The sequence below is a fragment of the Terrapene carolina genome, unplaced genomic scaffold (assembly GCF_002925995.2).
Source record: "Terrapene carolina triunguis isolate 2854851 unplaced genomic scaffold, T_m_triunguis-2.0 Scaffold68, whole genome shotgun sequence".
Classification (NCBI taxonomy): domain Eukaryota; kingdom Metazoa; phylum Chordata; order Testudines; family Emydidae; genus Terrapene; species Terrapene triunguis.
In genome coordinates, this window is record NW_020664419.1 from 81,757,142 (window position 1) to 81,775,670 (window position 18,529).

Consider the following 18,529-nt stretch of genomic DNA (forward strand, 5'->3'; position numbering starts at 1 on the left):
TGGTGTAGAGGCTTTTCTGCACCCCCCTGCTTCTTGCATAGGAGGAGGGGATGGAGGCAAGGGGTAGAGCCAGGAGACCCTTTCCTGAACTGATCCCCAGCTGCAGTTTTGGTCCTTTGTGGCCATCACCAGGTACATAAGTTAGAATAGCCAGAAGGCTGCTCTGACTTAACAGTGGGGACCTGTGCTACTCACAGCTGCCCCAGAATCAAGAGAGGGTTACAGTAGGCTTTATATTATCACTCTCCCCCGACCTCCCTCCCAGTGCAAAAGCCAAAAGCTGGATCTGTCCCCAGTATGTTTTAATTCTTTGAAATGTAACCTCTGTGTCTCAGGGCGTGCAATGGCCCGTGCGCCGATTCTGGAGTGTGTCCGTAAAGCCTCCTGTGACATAGTGACAACGCCTCCTTGGTGACGTCTGGCCCCTACTAACTCTCCCCACTGCAGGGTGCCCTCTTATAGGAACTGGTTTCCCAGCATGCCTCTCTCGGGCTGGCTCTTTACATTTGGCAGAGCCAAGCAGCTGTAGCCCTAAAGTGGCTAATTGGCTGCTGCTTGGTGCATTTTTCTCTCCTCCAGCTAGTACGTCCCCTTTGTTTTCTTCCAGTTCTTCTTGTCTTAGTGCTGAGGAGAGGGCACAGCTTGGCACCTCCTTTTAAAAGGGCACATGAACCATGGGTGTGGTTGGCTCTGTACCCTGGGCTCTTGGCCCAGCTCCTCACTGCTTGTTTCTCTTTCTCTCTCTCCAGTGCAATGCTTCTGTGCAGTCTCTTCAGGGGTAGCTGCAACCCCGAGGCTGGGCCTTGGGCCTCTCCTTATTAATGCCAGAGCCTTTGAACAGTTTGTATATGCTTAATGGTATTTGTGTGTAAATAGCTTTGTAAATATTAGCACAACTGTAGCAAGGGGCTCTGGTCCTGGAACCTGCCTGGCCTCTACTCTCTTCTAGCTGGGTGTGGTGTTTATATGTGTTGGTTGGTTTGTAAATCGGGCTGGCTGGTGGTGGCTGAATGTCTAAGTACCAGTAGGCAAGTTAGGAACAGGGATGTGCTTCCTCTCCCCCCCACCCCCTTGCTGGGAAAGGCTGGTGAGTCACTACCCGAAGGAGTAATTCCCCCGAGGTGCTTCCTTAAACTCCTAGGCCTGATAGTCAGTGTCCAGTGATGCTAGCTCCCCCACAATGTGAATTTCTCCCCTGCATTCCCACTGTGAATAAAGACTCTGTCTGTATATTGTTGGGAACTGTGAACTGCAGTGAAACAAATAAATATCATGTACAACGTCCCCTTTGTGTTTGACCCTTGTTTTCCTTAGCCTGAAAAGGAGACTGCTTTTTGTTACGGGACGGGCTCCCTCGAGGGCATTTGGGGAGTGAAGAGCGAGCAGGACCTCACCACTGCACCTCTGAGGGGACTGTGTGGGAACGAAATGGACAGGGGTCCTGAAGGGGGAAAGAATGGAGCAAGGAGCATAGACGGGAGCCCCAAAGAGAAGGGGGTTGGGTGTACAGTGTGTAGAAGGGAGCCTCACAGGGGACGGGAGCAAACAGGACTTGGCCGGAGGTGATGGATACCACAGCTGATGGGTGCTTTAAAAGAGGGATTGGTGGGTGGAGGAGGGAAGAGGTGACTGGAAAGTGAGTGGGGAATGAGACCCTCTTTCTATCCCTGTTCCAGTGGGAAACTCCTGGTTTGAAGTGATTTCTCTGGCTATTCTGGAGGAGGGTCTGGAGCCAGTTTAACTCAAAAGGAGTTTGACTGTAAAATCCAAAAGGGCCAGACGTGACGTTCTCCAGCCCAATGGGTGTTTTGAAAAATTGGAACCATTTCAAGTTGTGTGGCAAATGGAGCTGGGCATACCTAGCCCAAAGCCTCAGGGGTTTATTAAAATGGACGTCAAAATGGTGTGATCAAAAGGAAAGTTCCAGACTCTCACCATTCTAATTGCTGACAGCGGGTACTGTCTCCACTGGGTGAGCCCTTTCCATTTTTGTGGTACTGTTGGCATTGGAATGGCTCCATAGCACCCCTGTGGCAGCAGAGGAGCCCCAGAATACAGGTGGCATAACAGTTTCCAGTGGAAATGGCCTGTGCGTTTACCATTCACGACTGACATGGTAACATTGCTCTCAACAGAGCAGACCAGCTCCAGTAGCACAAGCCACAGTGTCACTGTGAGTACCCCTGCAGTGCTGCCCAGAGACATCGATAGCAGTGACCACATGCCTTCTCCTCCTCCCAGCCCCCCAGAAGTGTTAAAGAAAGGAACCAGAACAGCAGAGAACTTGATAACAATGATACTAGTATTTGGTTCAGACCTCAATCTCCCTACCGCTTCCCAAGCGGCCTGCTCCCCCCTCCCTAACAGTGATCTTCTTCCATGGACTGTCCCAAGACCTCGTCTAGCTCCAGTTCCGGTTCCCGCTGTAGCACCTTCTGCTGCAGCTCGGAGTAAAAGTCGACCCCCTCTGAGACGGAATGGAGAGGTTTGTCTCGCTGCTGGTAGTAGCTGCTCATCTGCTCCCTATGGTGCTGCTGCTGCATGAAGCACTGATGGTGCTGTGACTGGTCCTTGAAGCTCCCATCATAACCTTTGATATGGTTACGCTTGAACTCCAGCACAGTCTTGGTGTAAGTGTTGAGGGTGGTAACAGCAGAGGCCATGCAGCAGGTGAAGGAGGCCCAGGCCATGCTATGAGAGGGGAAGGAGAACAGCACATGCAGTGAGGATCTTAATAAAGTCTTCCATTGTCAGAGAAGTATGATGGGGTCAAGAAATGAACCAGATGCATTGCAAGGAGCTAATGGCCTTCTGGAATACCAGGCAGAGGCCACTAACTGGAGATGGACATCAACTAGATAGACCAGAGCTGTAGCCCAGACCCAAACCATTCTAGCCCTTAAGCTTTATCCTGCCTCCATTACCCTTCCCTTCCCCCTGAACAATGGAGTAAAATGTTGCTAGAGTCATAACATATGGTAGAGAAGGGGGGTGGGGGGGGAAATGCCATAAGGAAAAAAAATGGATGCAGCGAGAGAAAATGACAGGAGGACGCTGGAAAATTTGCATCTGGAAAGCACGATCATGAGGCAGATCCCTTAGAATAATAGGCCAGCCAGGGAGATCCTGAGTATCTTGTTCATTTTGCAGTCCTCAGTTACATTAACCACTCTCTATGGCACCTGTTTGACACTTTGTTTTGTCTTGGGGCAGGTCTATACTAACCCCCCAAGTCGAACTAAGGTACGCAACTTCAGCTACGTGAATAACGTAGCTGAAGTTCGAAGTACCTTAGTTCGAACTTACCTCGGTCCACACGCGGCAGGCAGGCTCCCCCGTCAACGCCGCGGTACTCCTCTCGTCTAGCTGGAGTACCGCAGTCGACGGTGAGCACTTCCGGGTTCGACTTATCGCGTTCAGACAAGACGCGATAAGTCAAACCCAGAAGTTCGATTGCTCGCCGCCGAACTGCCGGGTAAGTGTAGACCTACCCTTGTTTTCAAATAGCTTTTGATACGGTCTTTTCGTAGGATCATTACAGAAAGAAAATAACCCTTCAAATTCAAGTTAGCCAATATTACGTACCTGGCAAAAAAAAAAACCTAAAAATAAAAAACTTTGTATATGTATCTAGGTTTGAAACTGCAGGATTCGCCAAGGAATAAATACTCAGGACTCATCATAGATCACTGAGGATACTGCCCAGCATGCAACTGCAGTTAAAATGAAAAATGGCATTTTGGAGAACGTCATAACAGACAGAACAATGTTAATCATTTGTGTTCATTTTTGATCACATTATTGTAAGACAGAGCTGAGACTAAGAAGCTCCACATCAGGGCAGCAAGGCTTGCCGAGATGAAATATGTAAACAAGATTATTTAGAATGGCAGAAGTGAGGGACTTGATCAGAGAAGAGGTTAAGAAGGGCACAGTGAAAACTGATCAGGCCATCTTTTTTATACTGTCCCATACTTTGACCTGGGATTGATTTGAAGTCCCTTGAAGTTAATGGCAAGTAAACTTAAAACCAATGCAAAAAATACTTCACACAGTAACCAGACAGTCAGTGGAATACAATGCAGCCAGAGGTCCAAAGCCAAACATTGCAACTAGATTTAATAAGGCCTGGATCATTTTATGGCCAATAATGTAGTTCTGATCATCTAATCTCATGCGTCAAGCTATTAGCTGATCAGTGTCTGGGTCAGGAAAGAACCTTCCTGCTTCCCTCCTAGGCCTGCAACATAGCACCGTTGGCAGATGCTTTTATTGGAGTTCTGTGTTCCTCCAAAGCACTAGGTATCGGCCACTGCTAGAAGAAGGATCCTAAATTTAACGCATCAGTGATCTGGTCAAGTCTGAAAGGTTTTGTATTCTGGTTGTGTCCCTCAATCCCAGAGTTTCCCAACACCTCTTTGAGCCACACCCACAGACTCACAAAACACTATTATTGGGTCTACATGTTCTCTAGCGCTATGCCTATTTCCCTCTTAAATAGGTGGCTCCTGTTATCCTGTGGAAGAGACAGTGTTCCCTCTGACTTATGACTGTATATGGACAGTAGTGAGCAGTAGACACTGTGCTCAGTATCTTGGACGCACCAGTACCAGCTTCCTTAATGCATGTTCGCTACACTTATGAGGATCTTCTTGCACTGTGCATAAATGGTGATGGAACTTTATAGAGCTATCATGATGCTATATATGGAGAAGTATGTTGGATTTAGCATTAAGGTGGCTATGGTCAGGACTACAGACTCATAACTGCAGAAAAAGTGTTACACTGACTAATGTGAGCAACAGGAAGACCAGGTGGAAGGTGGCAATGGAGACAGATTGTGAAACCACAGGAGAGGAGGGATTCTGGTGAATCATTTCGACAGAGCGCCAGGCACTGTAGTGTCTAGGCATGAGTTTACAGACAAAATGCAAAATAACACCTAAACCGTCCATGTTGGTGGGTTCAGATGGCCATGTGGGATGTGATGGGAGGCTGAGCCCTAAGCTTGCCGCTGTTTATATGAAAATGCGGGAGTGTGTTAGTTTTATGAGCAAACCATGATGAAATGGAGAGGATGGATGAATCCAATTCTAGAAAAACGCCTGGTGGTGAAGGTCAGGGCACTTTAGCCCACAGCTCTAGGTGGTCGTCAGATCTCACAAGCTCAGCAGGATTGGGCCTGGTTGGTATTTAAATGGACTATGCAGGGAACATTGGGAAATTAATTTGGTGATGCTTGCCCCTTTGATTCAGTACTAAGCCTGTGCCCTAGCATGCTGTCGGGGGCACTGTGCTGCTGGAGAAGTTGGCTTTTAGGTTACGTCTGCACTATGAACTAAGGGGTATGATTTCCCCTACTCGTGTACACATACTTGCACTAACTCTCATTGTGCTATCATGAGTATAAATAGCCGTGTAGCCACAGCAGCACTGGCAGCAGCAACAGAGGCATGACTGAACTGTGCTGAGTCATACCCACCGGTTTCAGGTGGGTCTGTACGCACGGCTCAAGCCTGCCTCTGCTACAGATACCAGTACTACCGCGGCTACACTGCTATTTATACTCGCGCTAGTTCTCATTGCGCTAGAGTGACTATGTGTACATGAGCAGGGGAATCATACCTCTACCTCGTAGCATAGACATAGCCTTAGATATAAATACATGTAAAAGAGAGACCTTCACAATACGGTCATTAAAGGCCCCATGGCACCTTTTGGAAACTAGCCAGTTCCTGGCCAAACGTCAGTTTGCATAATTACATTTAGTTTCTGTTCATTCCCCTGGCAGTCTCAGGTGGACAGTGTTCTTTTCTTTTCCTAAAAGGAGAATTTAGGCTGAATACCAGGAGATATTTGGTAATCAGAGAAATGAAATGTAGGGCTGAAAGAGACCTCAAGAGATCATCCAGTCCAGCCCCTGCACTGAAGGAGAGCCATGTAAACCTAGACAGGTGTTCATGTAACCTGTTCTTACAAACCTCCAGTGGTGGGAAATCCATGACCACCCTTGGTAGCCTATTCCAGAATTTAACTACCCTTATAGTTAGAAAGCTTTTCCTAATATCTAACCTAAATCTCCCTTGCAGCAGATTAAGCCCATTACTTCTTGGCCTACATTCAGTGGACAAGGAGAACAACTGACCACTTTACATATTTAAAGGCTGTTATCAGGTCCCCTCTCAGTCTTCGCTTCTCAAGACTAACAAGTTTTTTGTTAACTTTCCTGATAGATCAGGTTGAAATAGGGAGGTCTATTAAACTGTAGGATAGTTTCTCAAGGTAAGGGGTGGAAGCTCCATATCTTGGTTCAATCAAAATTGGACTGGACAAAACTCTGGGGAATATATGTTTCAGGGAGCAATCCTGCATTGAGTCAGGGGAGTGGACAGGATGTGACCTAGCTAGACATCCTCCATCCCAGATCTATTACGTTAACCATGTGAGGCAAGGGTTGAGGCAAACACCTAAGGATCACAGAGAAGCAGCACTGGCGAAGCCATACTGGAGCTGTCTTCAGGGGTAAGGGGCTAAGTAGGAGGGTGCTGGAGAGGTGGACTGTGACTGAAGCCTACAGCCATAGGGATGTGGACAGCCTCACAGTTCACGTACTAGAAAGCCCAGCCATAGTCCCACGAGTGCGGTCTCCAGTCCTCTGGCCCCAGATTGACAGTCGCTTGGAAGACTTGTGAGTACATCATGTGAGCCACCATCCCCAGCAGGCCTAAAGCAAGAGGACAGGAAGGCAAAATTGTCACAGTGGAGGCCAGGGCAGCTGATTTGTTCTTCTGTCTAGGAACTAAGGCTTAGAACCAAATTCATCCTTCCAATCAGCAGGTTCAGCAGCTAAATGATCTCCACCCTTGGGCCCTGTTCCCCCACCCTGTGTCATCATCTCTCCTCTGATTCCCCATTATTCTCCCCAACTCTGCGCATTTCCTTCTCTCTCTCACTACCACATTCTCTCCATGGCCCCTTCCCCTTCTGCCCCCCGATTGACACACTGAGGCTAATGAATGTGTGAGGTCTTGGCAGCACTTTCTTCCCTGAAGGACTTCTTGAACCCTTTCCTTGATGAGTTTCACTCCCTGCCCTGGGCCACTCATGCTGCCACCCAAGAATGCCTTCATGACCCCATGCCTGCACTAGGGCACCAACCAGACAGCACAGAGGAGACAGCAGCGAAGGCATTGAGCTTCAGCCCGCAAACCGGATTCCCAGTATACAGCATTTCTATCAGCAGCAGGATGAAACTAATGAGCAGCAAACTGATGTAGACCATCTCCGACCCCAACGACAGCCACAGGATTCCTGCCATGAACCAGAGGAAAGAAGAGACCTCTCAGAGTCAGCACAAAATAGGGTCATGACCTGCCACAGCCCTCCTGACCCTGACCCCCCAAAGGATCCCCATCATAAACTGGGGAGAGAGAAACAACAAGGAGTCTGGTGGCACCTTAAAGACTAACAGATTTAAGGTGCCACCAGACTCCTTGTTGTTTTTGTAGATACAGACTAACACAGCTACCCCATGATACTTGACACCATGGGGAGAGAGAGAAGACTCCAGACATTCCCCACAGCCCGCTGAGTAATGCAGAGTGAATACAAACATCGGCTAAAATGGCTATTCTGCAGGGACGACATTCACCCCTGTGCAGATGGCCTGAAGAGGATGTATATACCACGTAAGCCTTCGAATTAGGGTTTAAATGATATACATAGGTCTTGTGTGGATCCTCTACACAGGTACATCTAGGGCAGTTGAGTAGACTCAGAAAAGTCAGGAGATGACCTTATACACAGGGGTCCTGTAACATCTCTGTTCTGGGATCGCCTGTCTCCCAGTCCCCTGCTCTAACCACCATTACTACTAATAGACACCCTAGCCCTGAAATTGAGCTGTACCTTTCACTGCAAGGGAGGGGGAAGGTGGCTTTAGGACTGTCCAATAGCTCAAATTAGCCAGAGTCCAGTGAATTTCAGCTACACTCCCTCCTTCTCCCAACATACCCACCTCTGGCATGACCCTATGCCAGGAGCTATAGGGGAGAATGCAACATAGAGCCCCTATGCCAGCCCTATGCCACCCAAGGAGTCCCCTCCCCCCACTCTCTCACCCCTTCACACATTTCCAGGTAGGGAGGACCAGTTGTTTTCCTGAAATGAAAAGGGGATGGAATGCAGCCAAGATTTGGCACCCCATCTCCAATTTTATATTGTACTATATAATAACAACAGATGTGGCTATTGTATTAAATAGGAGATACACTGTACGCTACACTAACTTCCATGGACATTATTCTGCTCTCCTACAGGATGTTCTAAGCTACTCCAATTATATAAAATATTATGGATACTAATTGGGATCTGTACAAGACCATCTGAAAATCAAACATTCGGGAGCCCTGTTTCATCCCCTGTGCAATTAGCAATTAGTTTGGACTGTGATGGAGTTTGGAATCTTAGCAGGTGACATCACAGTGTCTTGACAGGTGACATCACAGTGGCATCTGGGAGACCAGGGATGCCAGTTCCAGAAGCTTCTTTCAGCCTTGACTAAATAACAAGGCTCGAACAGGATTGCCTTTGAGCACAGAAGCTGAGCTCCTATGCATCAGGAGTCTGGCTTTGAGCCAAGAACGTGAGTGCCAACTCCCTGGAGCTGGTGGAAGGTGATTGTATGCGGAAAGACTGAACTGCCTTGTAAGCCTCGAGCTAAGGAGGGCTCAAGACTCCAATTGCCCAGCTCCTCCCTGCTACTCCTCCAGTGAAGGAAAAGTGATCTCTGGGTTGTCTCCAAATAAGCCATATAGACCCAATGCAGGAGGAGTTCAAGGTGAGCTTGGAGACTATTCTCCCTATTCTACAGTTCAGGTTCTGATAAGGAGCAGGAAGCATCTAGTTATACTAAGTTCTTCCATAACTGTTTCTGGATATCATTTTCCATTCTGTAAGTTCACAAGTAATTCCCACTCCTGGTTTTGGTCCATCTGTTGTCGAGTTGACTTAGCCTGTAGTTCTACCTGTTGTATTTAAATGACAGTTATTAATTATTCTAACAAGCTTTCTGCCTGTTCCTTTAGAGCAGAAGGGAATCCTATTGTAAGGAAGGATTGAGCCTAGTAGTGGATCATGGATAACACATGCTACTCTGTTAAAACTAATTAATACAGAAAGACTAGGAAGATGACCTTGTGCTTGAATAATGTATCCATGCAAAGTTGGTTGGGGGATAGGCAAAGCACAAACATTTAAGTTACCCTGTAGAAATAGCTCCCATTGTGACTACAGGTCAGTTTTTAACTAACAAGTGCCATCAGTAAAAAAACAGATTTGTTATTCCCAAGGAGAACAGGGCACTCTATTATTTATTTAGATGTATATATTAATATAACAGGCTACATATCCCAGGGTCTGAGCGCCGCTGACACAAGTTGCTAGAATAAAGATAAAACGAAACAGCATCTTACCCCCTCCCTGACCTCCACCAGAACTCAATCCCTCTACAACAAAACACAAAACTCCCCTCCCTTGCACAGATCCTAACCCACAGCAAACTGCCCTGAACAGCAGCCCACGGAAATCTGGCCACAGGCCCTGTCTGTGTGTTTTAGATTTTGACACCTACAGTAGAGATTTCTGACTCAAATTAAGAATGAAAGCAGGTTTCTTGCATGCTTCTGGGAGAGTAGCTTGTTAATACTAACAATTCTTTGCTCACATATTCTTCGTTTCTCTTCTGTAGCTTTCAAGGTGCATTACAAAGGTGGGGTATGCATTATTAGCACCATTTTAAAGAGAAAGTAGGACCAACATTTTCAAAAGTGGATACCCCAAAATAGTGGCCAAACAGACACATAGGATGAAATCCTGGCCCCTCTGAAGTCAATGGAAGTTTTGCCATTGGCTTCAGTGCGGCTAAGATTTCACCCTTAGGGTCTAATTTACAGATATTCTGATCACCCACAGCTCCTATTCAGCTGGAGTAATGGATGCTCAGAATGACTGAAATTCAGAACTCTGGTGTCTCAGGTTGGGACCCAAAAACGAAAGCACCCAAAATGGTGGCCATGTTTCAACTTTTTGACAGAAGTGACTTGCCCAAGATCATATGTCAAGTTGATGGTACAGCTGTGTTACTATTTATCACTTACATTGACTGCTTGTGTGCATTGCGGGTTATGACCAAGATTGGACATGCTGAAACGCAGCAAAAAAGGCTGTTTTTGTCACATTGACAGTTGGGCTGACAGCAGGAAGTACCAGAAATTATGTGAGGAAGGTTGAGATTTCTAGCTTTTGGGGGCTGATGCCAGATGTTTTGGGTAAACATTTGGGGTGAAATCCTCAATACTTTGACTTCAGTAGGCCAGGATTAGGTGCCTACAACACCCTCTCAACCTGCTGAAGTTCCCCGATCTCTAGAAGGTGCATTGGGCAACTCTAGTGAGAAAAAGAAGAGACTCATTCTTACCTCTCTCTGCGGGGGGTGAAAGCTCAATGAAGCTACGACATTTCTCATCTGAAATACAAACACAATCAAGCTCAGATTATATGGATTCTCAAAAGATGGTAGGGGAGGATAGAGGGGAAAAAATTCCACCTTAATGCCTCTTTCATTTCTCAAGCTTGCAGGCTCTACCTATTTTAAGGCCTTCTAGAGTCTGCTGTCTTTCTGACCAAAGAGATGGTTGCTTTGATCTGTTGTGGGAGTCCAGTGGGGAAAGGTAGGGAAAGAAGGACAATGGTCTGTCTGTCTAGTGCAGATGGGGCTCTTATGAGAAAGCTGGTATACAGTCACAAAAAATTAAATACAGCTGAGTATAAGTAAATAGCTATACATTCAAAACATTAAAAGAAAGCTGTGATGAGATAAAATGCTCCTTTGCTGTCATAGAAGTTCCGCAAGCTACTTTAACTCTATAACTTCACCCCTTCCAGCTTCAGCTTGGAGATCATAAACTTTCTTCCATCCCACTCTTCTATTTCATGATTTTCCAGTATCGGCTACAAACCCTCAAACTCATCACATGGCCCGTGCTCTATTTGCCTGCCTGTTATTTGCAAACACACCAACTCTTTTCCTCTTACTCTCCATAAACAAACCAGAGAGGTGCCTCTTGTCCCACTCCAACTTCCAACTATCCTAAGAAAACCACAATATATATCCTAATCTCCATAGAAACTCCATCAACCTTTTTTCACTATGAGACATGGAACTCTAATCTACCCCATCCACTTTCTATATATAGACTAGAAACTCCATTATAATTGTCATATATAACTTTCTGATGTGAGTCAGAGACATTGCTCCAGGCCACTTATCAACTGCCATCCAATCCACTCAACACACACAGGCCAGAATACCCTAGGCACCAAACTAAGCTAGGCCATTGCTTATTGACAATGGCAGAAAGATGAGCATTGACTCTGTAAAATGTATGATGTTCTCATTAATTGGCCAAGATTTTAAAAATATCCAGAGTTGTATCCAGTCTCTGCTGCACCCATGAAGGAGACTAAACTCCACCAGGGCCCTCATGCCAGTTATAATCTCAGCTGCATTCATCAGGTTGATTCCAGCCTCTGCTAAGGAGCTCATGTAACAGGCACCAGAAGAGCCAGCTCCCACTTAGGACATGGAATTTTCACTTGCCACTGGTCCCGCAGAAAGTAGCTCACAGCTCCTTCCCAATGAAGGATGTACCTTCTCTTAAGAACAGGACACCCCTTCTCCAAAGGAAACTCTGACTCTCCCCTCGATACAGAATCACTATCACTTCCCTACCCTTAGGCATATACAATCCAAAATTGCTTTGGCCTCCATATCCCAGTGCAAACTTTTGTCTAATCCGCACATCCATTATAATCCCTAAAAGTCTCTTTTAGCATGACGGTTTGCCAGAGTTCTCTTTCCCACTGAATCTCCCCTGGGCAGATTATTTCCCCCCATATATATTAACTTGCCTTTTTTCTCCAGCTGAATCTCATCTTGTTATTTTCTGCCCACAATTCTAATCTCTGTAAACCCCTTGTATTATATCTTTCCTCTCAGTGGTGTTCAGGATTCCTTCCAGCTCAGTACCATCTGCAGATTTCATTAACTCACTGTTCACTACCTCATCTAGACTTTAATGAAGTTATTAACAACACTGACCCTAATGCTGAGCCGTGCAGTGGCCCCATGAGACACCTTCCCAAAATTCAATACTTTGCAGCTGATCATAATCCTTTGTTTCTGGTCCTTCAACCTGCTGTCAAAACACATAACAGGGGCTATATGCAAGCCAGTCTGAATTAATTTTGAGTCTGATTTCATGAAAAATTGTACCAAATGCATTACTAAAATCCAAATCTATCAGATCTCCTTCCCTTCATGCCTCACTGTTATTCCAGTATTGCCAAGAGGCCCATTACATCTCTGAAAACACCTTGAACTCAGTCGAATGATGCAGTCTCTTTCCCAACTCATACCCGCTATTGCCATGGAAATTAATCACAGCTTTAAGCATTCCTACCTAAGTGCACCCTGTTCTGAACCATTCCTGACAATGCCAAGAACAAACCAGTCCTCTCAGCAAGACCTGAGAGTGACTGAAGCTTTTTTTTTTATTGTTGCCCTGCTTTTAATTTGTAACCTCTCTGTTTTCAAGCGCTGATCCCAGCGGATCGCAGAAGGAGCAATAGTGCACAGAATGCCTTCTTGAACTGACAGGTTCCATTGTTTCAGAGTAGCAGCCGTGTTAGTCTGTATCCTCAAAAAGAACAGGAGTACTTGTGGCACCAAGGGGTTGTAGCCCACGAAAGCTTATGCTCTAATAAATTTGTTAGTCTCTAAGGTGCCACAAGTACTCCTGTTCTTTTTGAGGTTCCATTTTGAGTGCCTTTGAGGAAGGGGGAATGTTGGCTGGCCCAGAGGAATGGGGATGGGCTAAAACGCCTTTCATTTCTCTTTTATGAGTTTCAACCTAGCTGTTTGCTGCCTTTGGAGCTAGTTCTGACCCAAATATGCCAGGCCATAAAGACTGGCTTGGGGAGAATTCCCCCAGAGCACGTGTGACATAGGGCTGACGAAAGCCACAGCACAGGAGTTGAGGTAGGGGAAGCAAGTTGGGGTGATAGGAGGCATGTTCAAAGGGCTCTGGGCTGCGGAGCAGTCCATAGGCAGCCTGGGTAAGGTTGCCATAAATTAGACCAGCACCACCAGTCTAAATTGCACTGGGGGCCACACCAGCCCCCCAGCACAGGCAGAATTTGGTTGGCACAAAGGTGGCATGAAGCGTATTGCCGGTGCCAAGCATTCAAAAAGCATGAATGTGTCGTCCCACCCCAAACCACGAGCTTCTAAAGATAAGCCTCTTGTTCATACTCCTTCTGTCATTTGCACCTTTGGGGTTCACGTTTGCAAGCTTTTCTCCACAACTCTGAGGGAGAGAAACTTTGGGGGGGGAGGGCGGTTTAAAATGACAGTTGAAATTCTCTCTTATTCACAGGACTCCAGGGCCTAGGGCTTTAAGAAAAACACCTCCTGTCATTTTACTTGCAATGAAAACGGCGACAGTTGTCAGCACTGCATAAAGCCATCACCCTGTCTCTCACCGCACAGGCTCCATCCCCTACTGAACGTGACATGAACTGGGGAGGGGGGGGAGAAGGGGGGAGGGTGTTACTCCAGTTCATGCTGGGACAGATGTGAACATTACAAAACCACCACCCCCACAAATAGCACTAAGGTGCCTTTTGTTAGCAGTCTCATCTTGTCTCCAAGACCCATTCAACTCCCATACATCATTCCCCTCACTGAGGGATGAAGTATGGTGGTGTGGTGTGTGAGTATGTGTGGGAGGCGGGCACTGCCACTGCCCCAACTCTATCTGTTCTGCAAGTATGGAGAAGGCATCTTTCCCTAGTGTTGTCTGCCTGGCATCTGTCATTGACACCAAAGACATTTTGCTGTAATAAGAATGAGGCTGAAGCTGCCTTGATGGAGATGCTACCTGGCCCTTCCATGTTCTCCTCACACGAAAGCCACATGCCAGTGTGGAAGTATCGGAAGGCGAAGCGGTCGTCCCCGGTCTCCCAGCTGTAGTGCACTACGTCCTGGGATGAAGAATTGCTAGCACCTCCGTCCGCGGACACGTGCACACCGATGCACTTGGTGGCTTTGCCCTTTCCACACAAAGGCTTGGGCACCTTCTGGGTCCCAACACACCAGTAGCTGCCAAGCAAGGCTGTGGTAGAGAGGCTGAGAGCCAGCAGATTCAGGACAACTGCCAAGACAGCACGACGCCAAGGCAGGATCTTCAGCAGTTCCATCTGCAACAAACAAACATGACGGACTCACATACCAGCCATGCATCTCTCTTACTGTGCACAATGTCCCAGACCCTCACCGGTATGTAGGCTTCTCACTTCCACTGATTTCACTGGGCATCAGAACCTAAACACCTTTGAGTAGTTGGGCCTATGTCGTATTCCACCAAAATATGTGTGTGTGTGTGTGTGTGTGTGAGGGCAAGGAGGAGAAACAGGACAGTCTGCCATCCTCAGGGCAGCTTATTACCTCACTCAGGAATGAGAAACCGTTTCCTGACAGCATGATCCCTTAGATTGTGGAATAGTCACTTGAGGGAAGTGGTTGCTTCATCCATTTAAAATTGGACTGAACAAAGGAACTGGCGAATATACTGTAGGGAATAATCCTTCAGTGACAGAGTGAGTGGAGTTTCTCTCTTCAGAGAAAGCTGTGTGCACAAAACTGATGAAATGATCAGGGCCATGAAATACAAGCACGTCTGAGGTGGCATGCCGCAGCAGTTAAACAGCTCCCAGAAACACCATGCAACAGCTTTGAACAGGAAGTGAAGAAGACTATTGTATCCCAATAAAATGCAAATTTGCAATGCCATAGCACATTTTATTGAAGGGTTGCAAAGCATTTTTTTTTTCAGATATGGTTAATTAATTTAGCCCCACATTGTGAGAGGTAAATATGATTATAGTCATTTTGCAGATAGGGAAACTGAGGCAGAGAAAGATTACATGAATTAACCAACACGCCGGATCAGAGACTTAGGAAGAAAACCTAGGAATCCTGACTCCCCAGCCTGACTCCCCACTAGACTGCACTTCCCACACAGGAAGCTACAAACCCTTAAATCAGAATCTGAGTCGGGCACTGGGATGGCAATACCCCTGCTCTTGCAAAAAGTGTAATGAAGATCTTAAATGACAATAAAAGCCTTTTCATTTGAAAGCCAGCAACTCCAAGTATGTCAGGGCACTGGCCACTTCTCACTCTGAGGGAAGAGTACCCCTGCTGAATAACTCACACCACTTCCCCTAGAACCCTGGGGTTTTCTCTTGAGGTCTCCCAGCAAAACACTCCCTAGAGCATTTAGATGTTATCTGTCCATCTGCCAACTTCTCATGTAATCGTTTCAGTGCCTTCTTCCATGGGGCACCCCCAACGCGTGATACATCCTTGCTGAGTTCATTGGCGTGGCTCCTACCTTTCCATATTTAAGATTCTCCTAAAGCCCTATTTCAGCTGTGCTGCTCACCATGGATAGAGTTGATGGTATATAAATTGCCTCCCACTGTTCCCTTTCCCCATACCTCTGTCTGCTTGTCTGTCTGCCTTTACACTGCGAGCTCCCCAAAGCAGGGACCACCCCCTTTTCAATGTTTGGGAAACACCTGGCCCATCTGGGGCACAACCAAAAATAAATAATATGTGAGATGTAATGCTGCTTCACTCGTGATAAATTACAAGGACATGGCCCACGGAGGCCACAACCCCTGCTTTGTTAACCAGAAAGCTGATCAGTAAAGGACAGTGCCTGAGATGGAGCAACTTTCCCTCTTGGGTGGGAGTAGGATTGACTAGCCTTGCATCACACAGAAGGCCTTGTCTACACTGATGGCAGCATGTAGGGTATGCATAGCTGCAGGCTGCAGTGAAAACCAGGCTGCATCCACACTGCAGTTTGTAGCTACACAAGGCAGTGAAAGACCTGGAGGGATTGGGGCAGTGGGGAAAGGCTTCAGCAGCAAGGAGCCTCCCACCTGCCAGAGCCTTTCCCCTGGGTCGGAGTTTTTCCCTGTGGTGGGGAAGGGCTGCATTGAGGCAGCAGGACACTACAGTGTAGACGTGGGAGGCACTGCCTGGGCATAGAGAGACTGTGTGGAGTACATACCCTAAGGTTCTGGCATGTCTTTACACACCTAAACAGTGCCTTGTCATCTACACTGCTGTGTATACCTGTGGTAGGAGGTGTGCAAAGTCCGTACTCTATATGCTGCCGTAAGTGTAGACATAGCCTGAAATAGGGTGACCAGACAGCAAGTGTGAAAAATCGGGACAGGGGGTGGGGGATAATAGGAGCCTATATATGAAAAAGACCCAAAAATCGGGACTGTCCCTATAAAATTGGGACATCTGGTCACCCTACCCTCAAAACACTGTGTGCCCAAGTAGAATGCATTGAGCAAAGGTAAGAAACTACCCAACTACTGAGAATGCCCTTCCCTCTCCCTTCAAAGTCTATTGCTCAGGCTTCTGTTTCCTGTGAGCCACTCCAGTGACAATTACTCAGCAACCTCCCGGTTCAATTACACTGGAAAAGGTGTTGCCAACACTACAGAGTTACTCATTTAATCTCTAATCTGAAGGCATGTTTGACCTTACCGTGTCCAGGAAGCAGATGATTGCCACCTGCACAGTATTAGTTAAGGGGTTATGGCCTGGGCTGATGGGAAAAAATCTCCAATAACACTTTTTTCTGATGAAGATAAGCTTGTCAAGAAAACAGTTTTTTTGTGGAAAGTGTCTGCTTTCCTCAAAAATATCCAGTTTTTCATCTGAAAGCAGAAAACCTGAAAACTGAAGATTTTCCACTGAAAACCAAGTTTTCCATTTTTCAACATTTTTTGGTCAAAATTATTCTGTTTGCAGTTGCTAAAAAGGGATTTAGCATCAATCATTATTATTAAAATTTTGTCAAACACAATTTTTTTTATTTTCACCTAAATTTTCCATGAGAAAAAAATTCTGTGCAGCTGTGTTTGTGTCAGTATCTTAGAATCTGCATAGTTTTCTAAATACCTTAGGACTGGGGCAAAGGGAAGAAGAAGGGGCAGAAAATGGTGGTGCCAGGAGGATGTAGAAGAGCGGAGAGAGAGGACATTGGTTAGGAAAGTGAGAAGGCAACCTGAATTACTTCCTTAGCCAAACACACCCGGAAAAGTTTCCTTCTACGAAAGCCAAGCACTTACAGCCAGTAACTGGTCAGACAACTTCTGGCATCTGGAAAGCCTCTGCAGCTAACCTCCTGAAATAAAGGAGAGTAGAATTTACCTTGCTGGTGGGTCTTTTACGTGCTGTTGTTTAGTTTGTGGACGGCACAGCTGTACGACTCACTCTTTGCCTTGCTCTCTCCTGCATCTACCAGCTAGATCTTTCAAGAAAACAAACTGCTTCTAAAGCTCTTTCTCCTTCATCTCCTCCCAACCCCACCCAGCCCCCCAACACCCTGTGATTATTAAATGCTCTCCCTTCCAGCCGGCAGCTGTTTTGAGCTGTTTTATAATCCACAATGCAATCATGGCACAGCTGTTCTGGGAGATTATACGGGAAGAGATTGGTGTTGCAGGCTGGGATTAAGCGCAAAGAGTGACCTGCATTCACTGAGGAAAAAGTTTCAATATAATACAGAGGAGACTTCAATTACTCCCGTCTGATGGATGTTTGGTAGCCTGTACAAAATGAGTCGGAGTTTCTCAGACTAATGCCAAGCAGCCCAAAAAACTACAACCACCATTGGCACTAGCTGGTCCCATTGTTGGCAATCACAACAGAGTGGCAAGGGACTGAATGGGCCATGGAGGCTGAGCTCCCTTGATCCTTAGAGTTGTATTCTCCTTGGCAGAACTGAGGCATGTGAAAAGGAAAGGGCAGCCGTTCTGAGGATGGAAGATTTGAGACGCCAAGGGACATCAATCCAGCACCTCTCACAACCTCTTCAAATTTTAATTAAAAAGAAATAACTGGACGGCAGGACAAATATGTCAGACAGCCACTAAAGGGCATAGGGGAGCTCTCACTATGACGCAAGGAACTTGTTTTAAGTTTGAACTTCATTACAGAAAAGTGCCCGTAAGGCATCCCATGCACACCTGCCTATCTGGGGCCAGGAGGAGTCCTTGTACAGAGTGGGCGAGTCTCCCAGTGTTGTTCAGGGTTATCAGAATGGATTGTGTGTGTAGCTAGCCTACTCTCCTGCCTCTTGTCATACCAAACAAAGCAAGGGTCTATCTAGTCAGGGGTCCTGGTTCTTATAAATCCCATTGCTAGATGCTTGAGAGGTAGATATAAAATAATATTTGGCACTTGTATAGCACATTCCACCTCCAAAGTACCACACTGACATTAATGAAAATGCCTCACAATGCCCCTACATGGTCAATAGCATAATTTCCTCCTGATCACTTATATCTTGAAGCAGGAGGACTGATAGCCCTTAGA

At 46.5% G+C, this 18,529-nt stretch overlaps 1 protein-coding gene across 1 annotated transcript; it reads right to left on the minus strand.

Moving 5' to 3' along the window:
- Window positions 1-2,360: 2,360 nt before the first annotated feature.
- GSG1 (germ cell associated 1) lies at window positions 2,361-17,442 on the minus strand. Its single transcript, XM_024193869.1, has 6 exons — window positions 17,363-17,442; window positions 14,001-14,319; window positions 10,478-10,525; window positions 7,159-7,311; window positions 6,613-6,724; window positions 2,361-2,691 (listed from the first exon to the last, which is right to left on the minus strand). The coding sequence occupies exons 2-6, from the start codon at window positions 14,317-14,319 to the stop codon at window positions 2,361-2,363; spliced, it is 963 nt and encodes a 320-aa protein (XP_024049637.1). The 5' UTR covers window positions 17,363-17,442.
- Between the last annotated feature and the right edge of the window lie 1,087 nt (window positions 17,443-18,529).

What these genes read in the sequence shown, in the direction of transcription:
- GSG1 (XM_024193869.1), bottom strand. Translation starts at nt 14,319, where the DNA reads ATGGAACTGCTGAAGATCCTGCCTTGGCGTCGTGCTGTCTTGGCAGTT. An exon ending in TTCACCCCCCGCAGAGAGAG is followed by an intron (nt 7,312 to 10,477) that starts GTAAGAATGAGT and finishes GGTTCATGGCAG; the next exon opens with GAATCCTGTGGCTGTCGTTG. An exon ending in GACTATGGCTGGGCTTTCTA is followed by an intron (nt 2,692 to 6,612) that starts GTACGTGAACTG and finishes CCCCTCTCATAG; the next exon opens with CATGGCCTGGGCCTCCTTCA.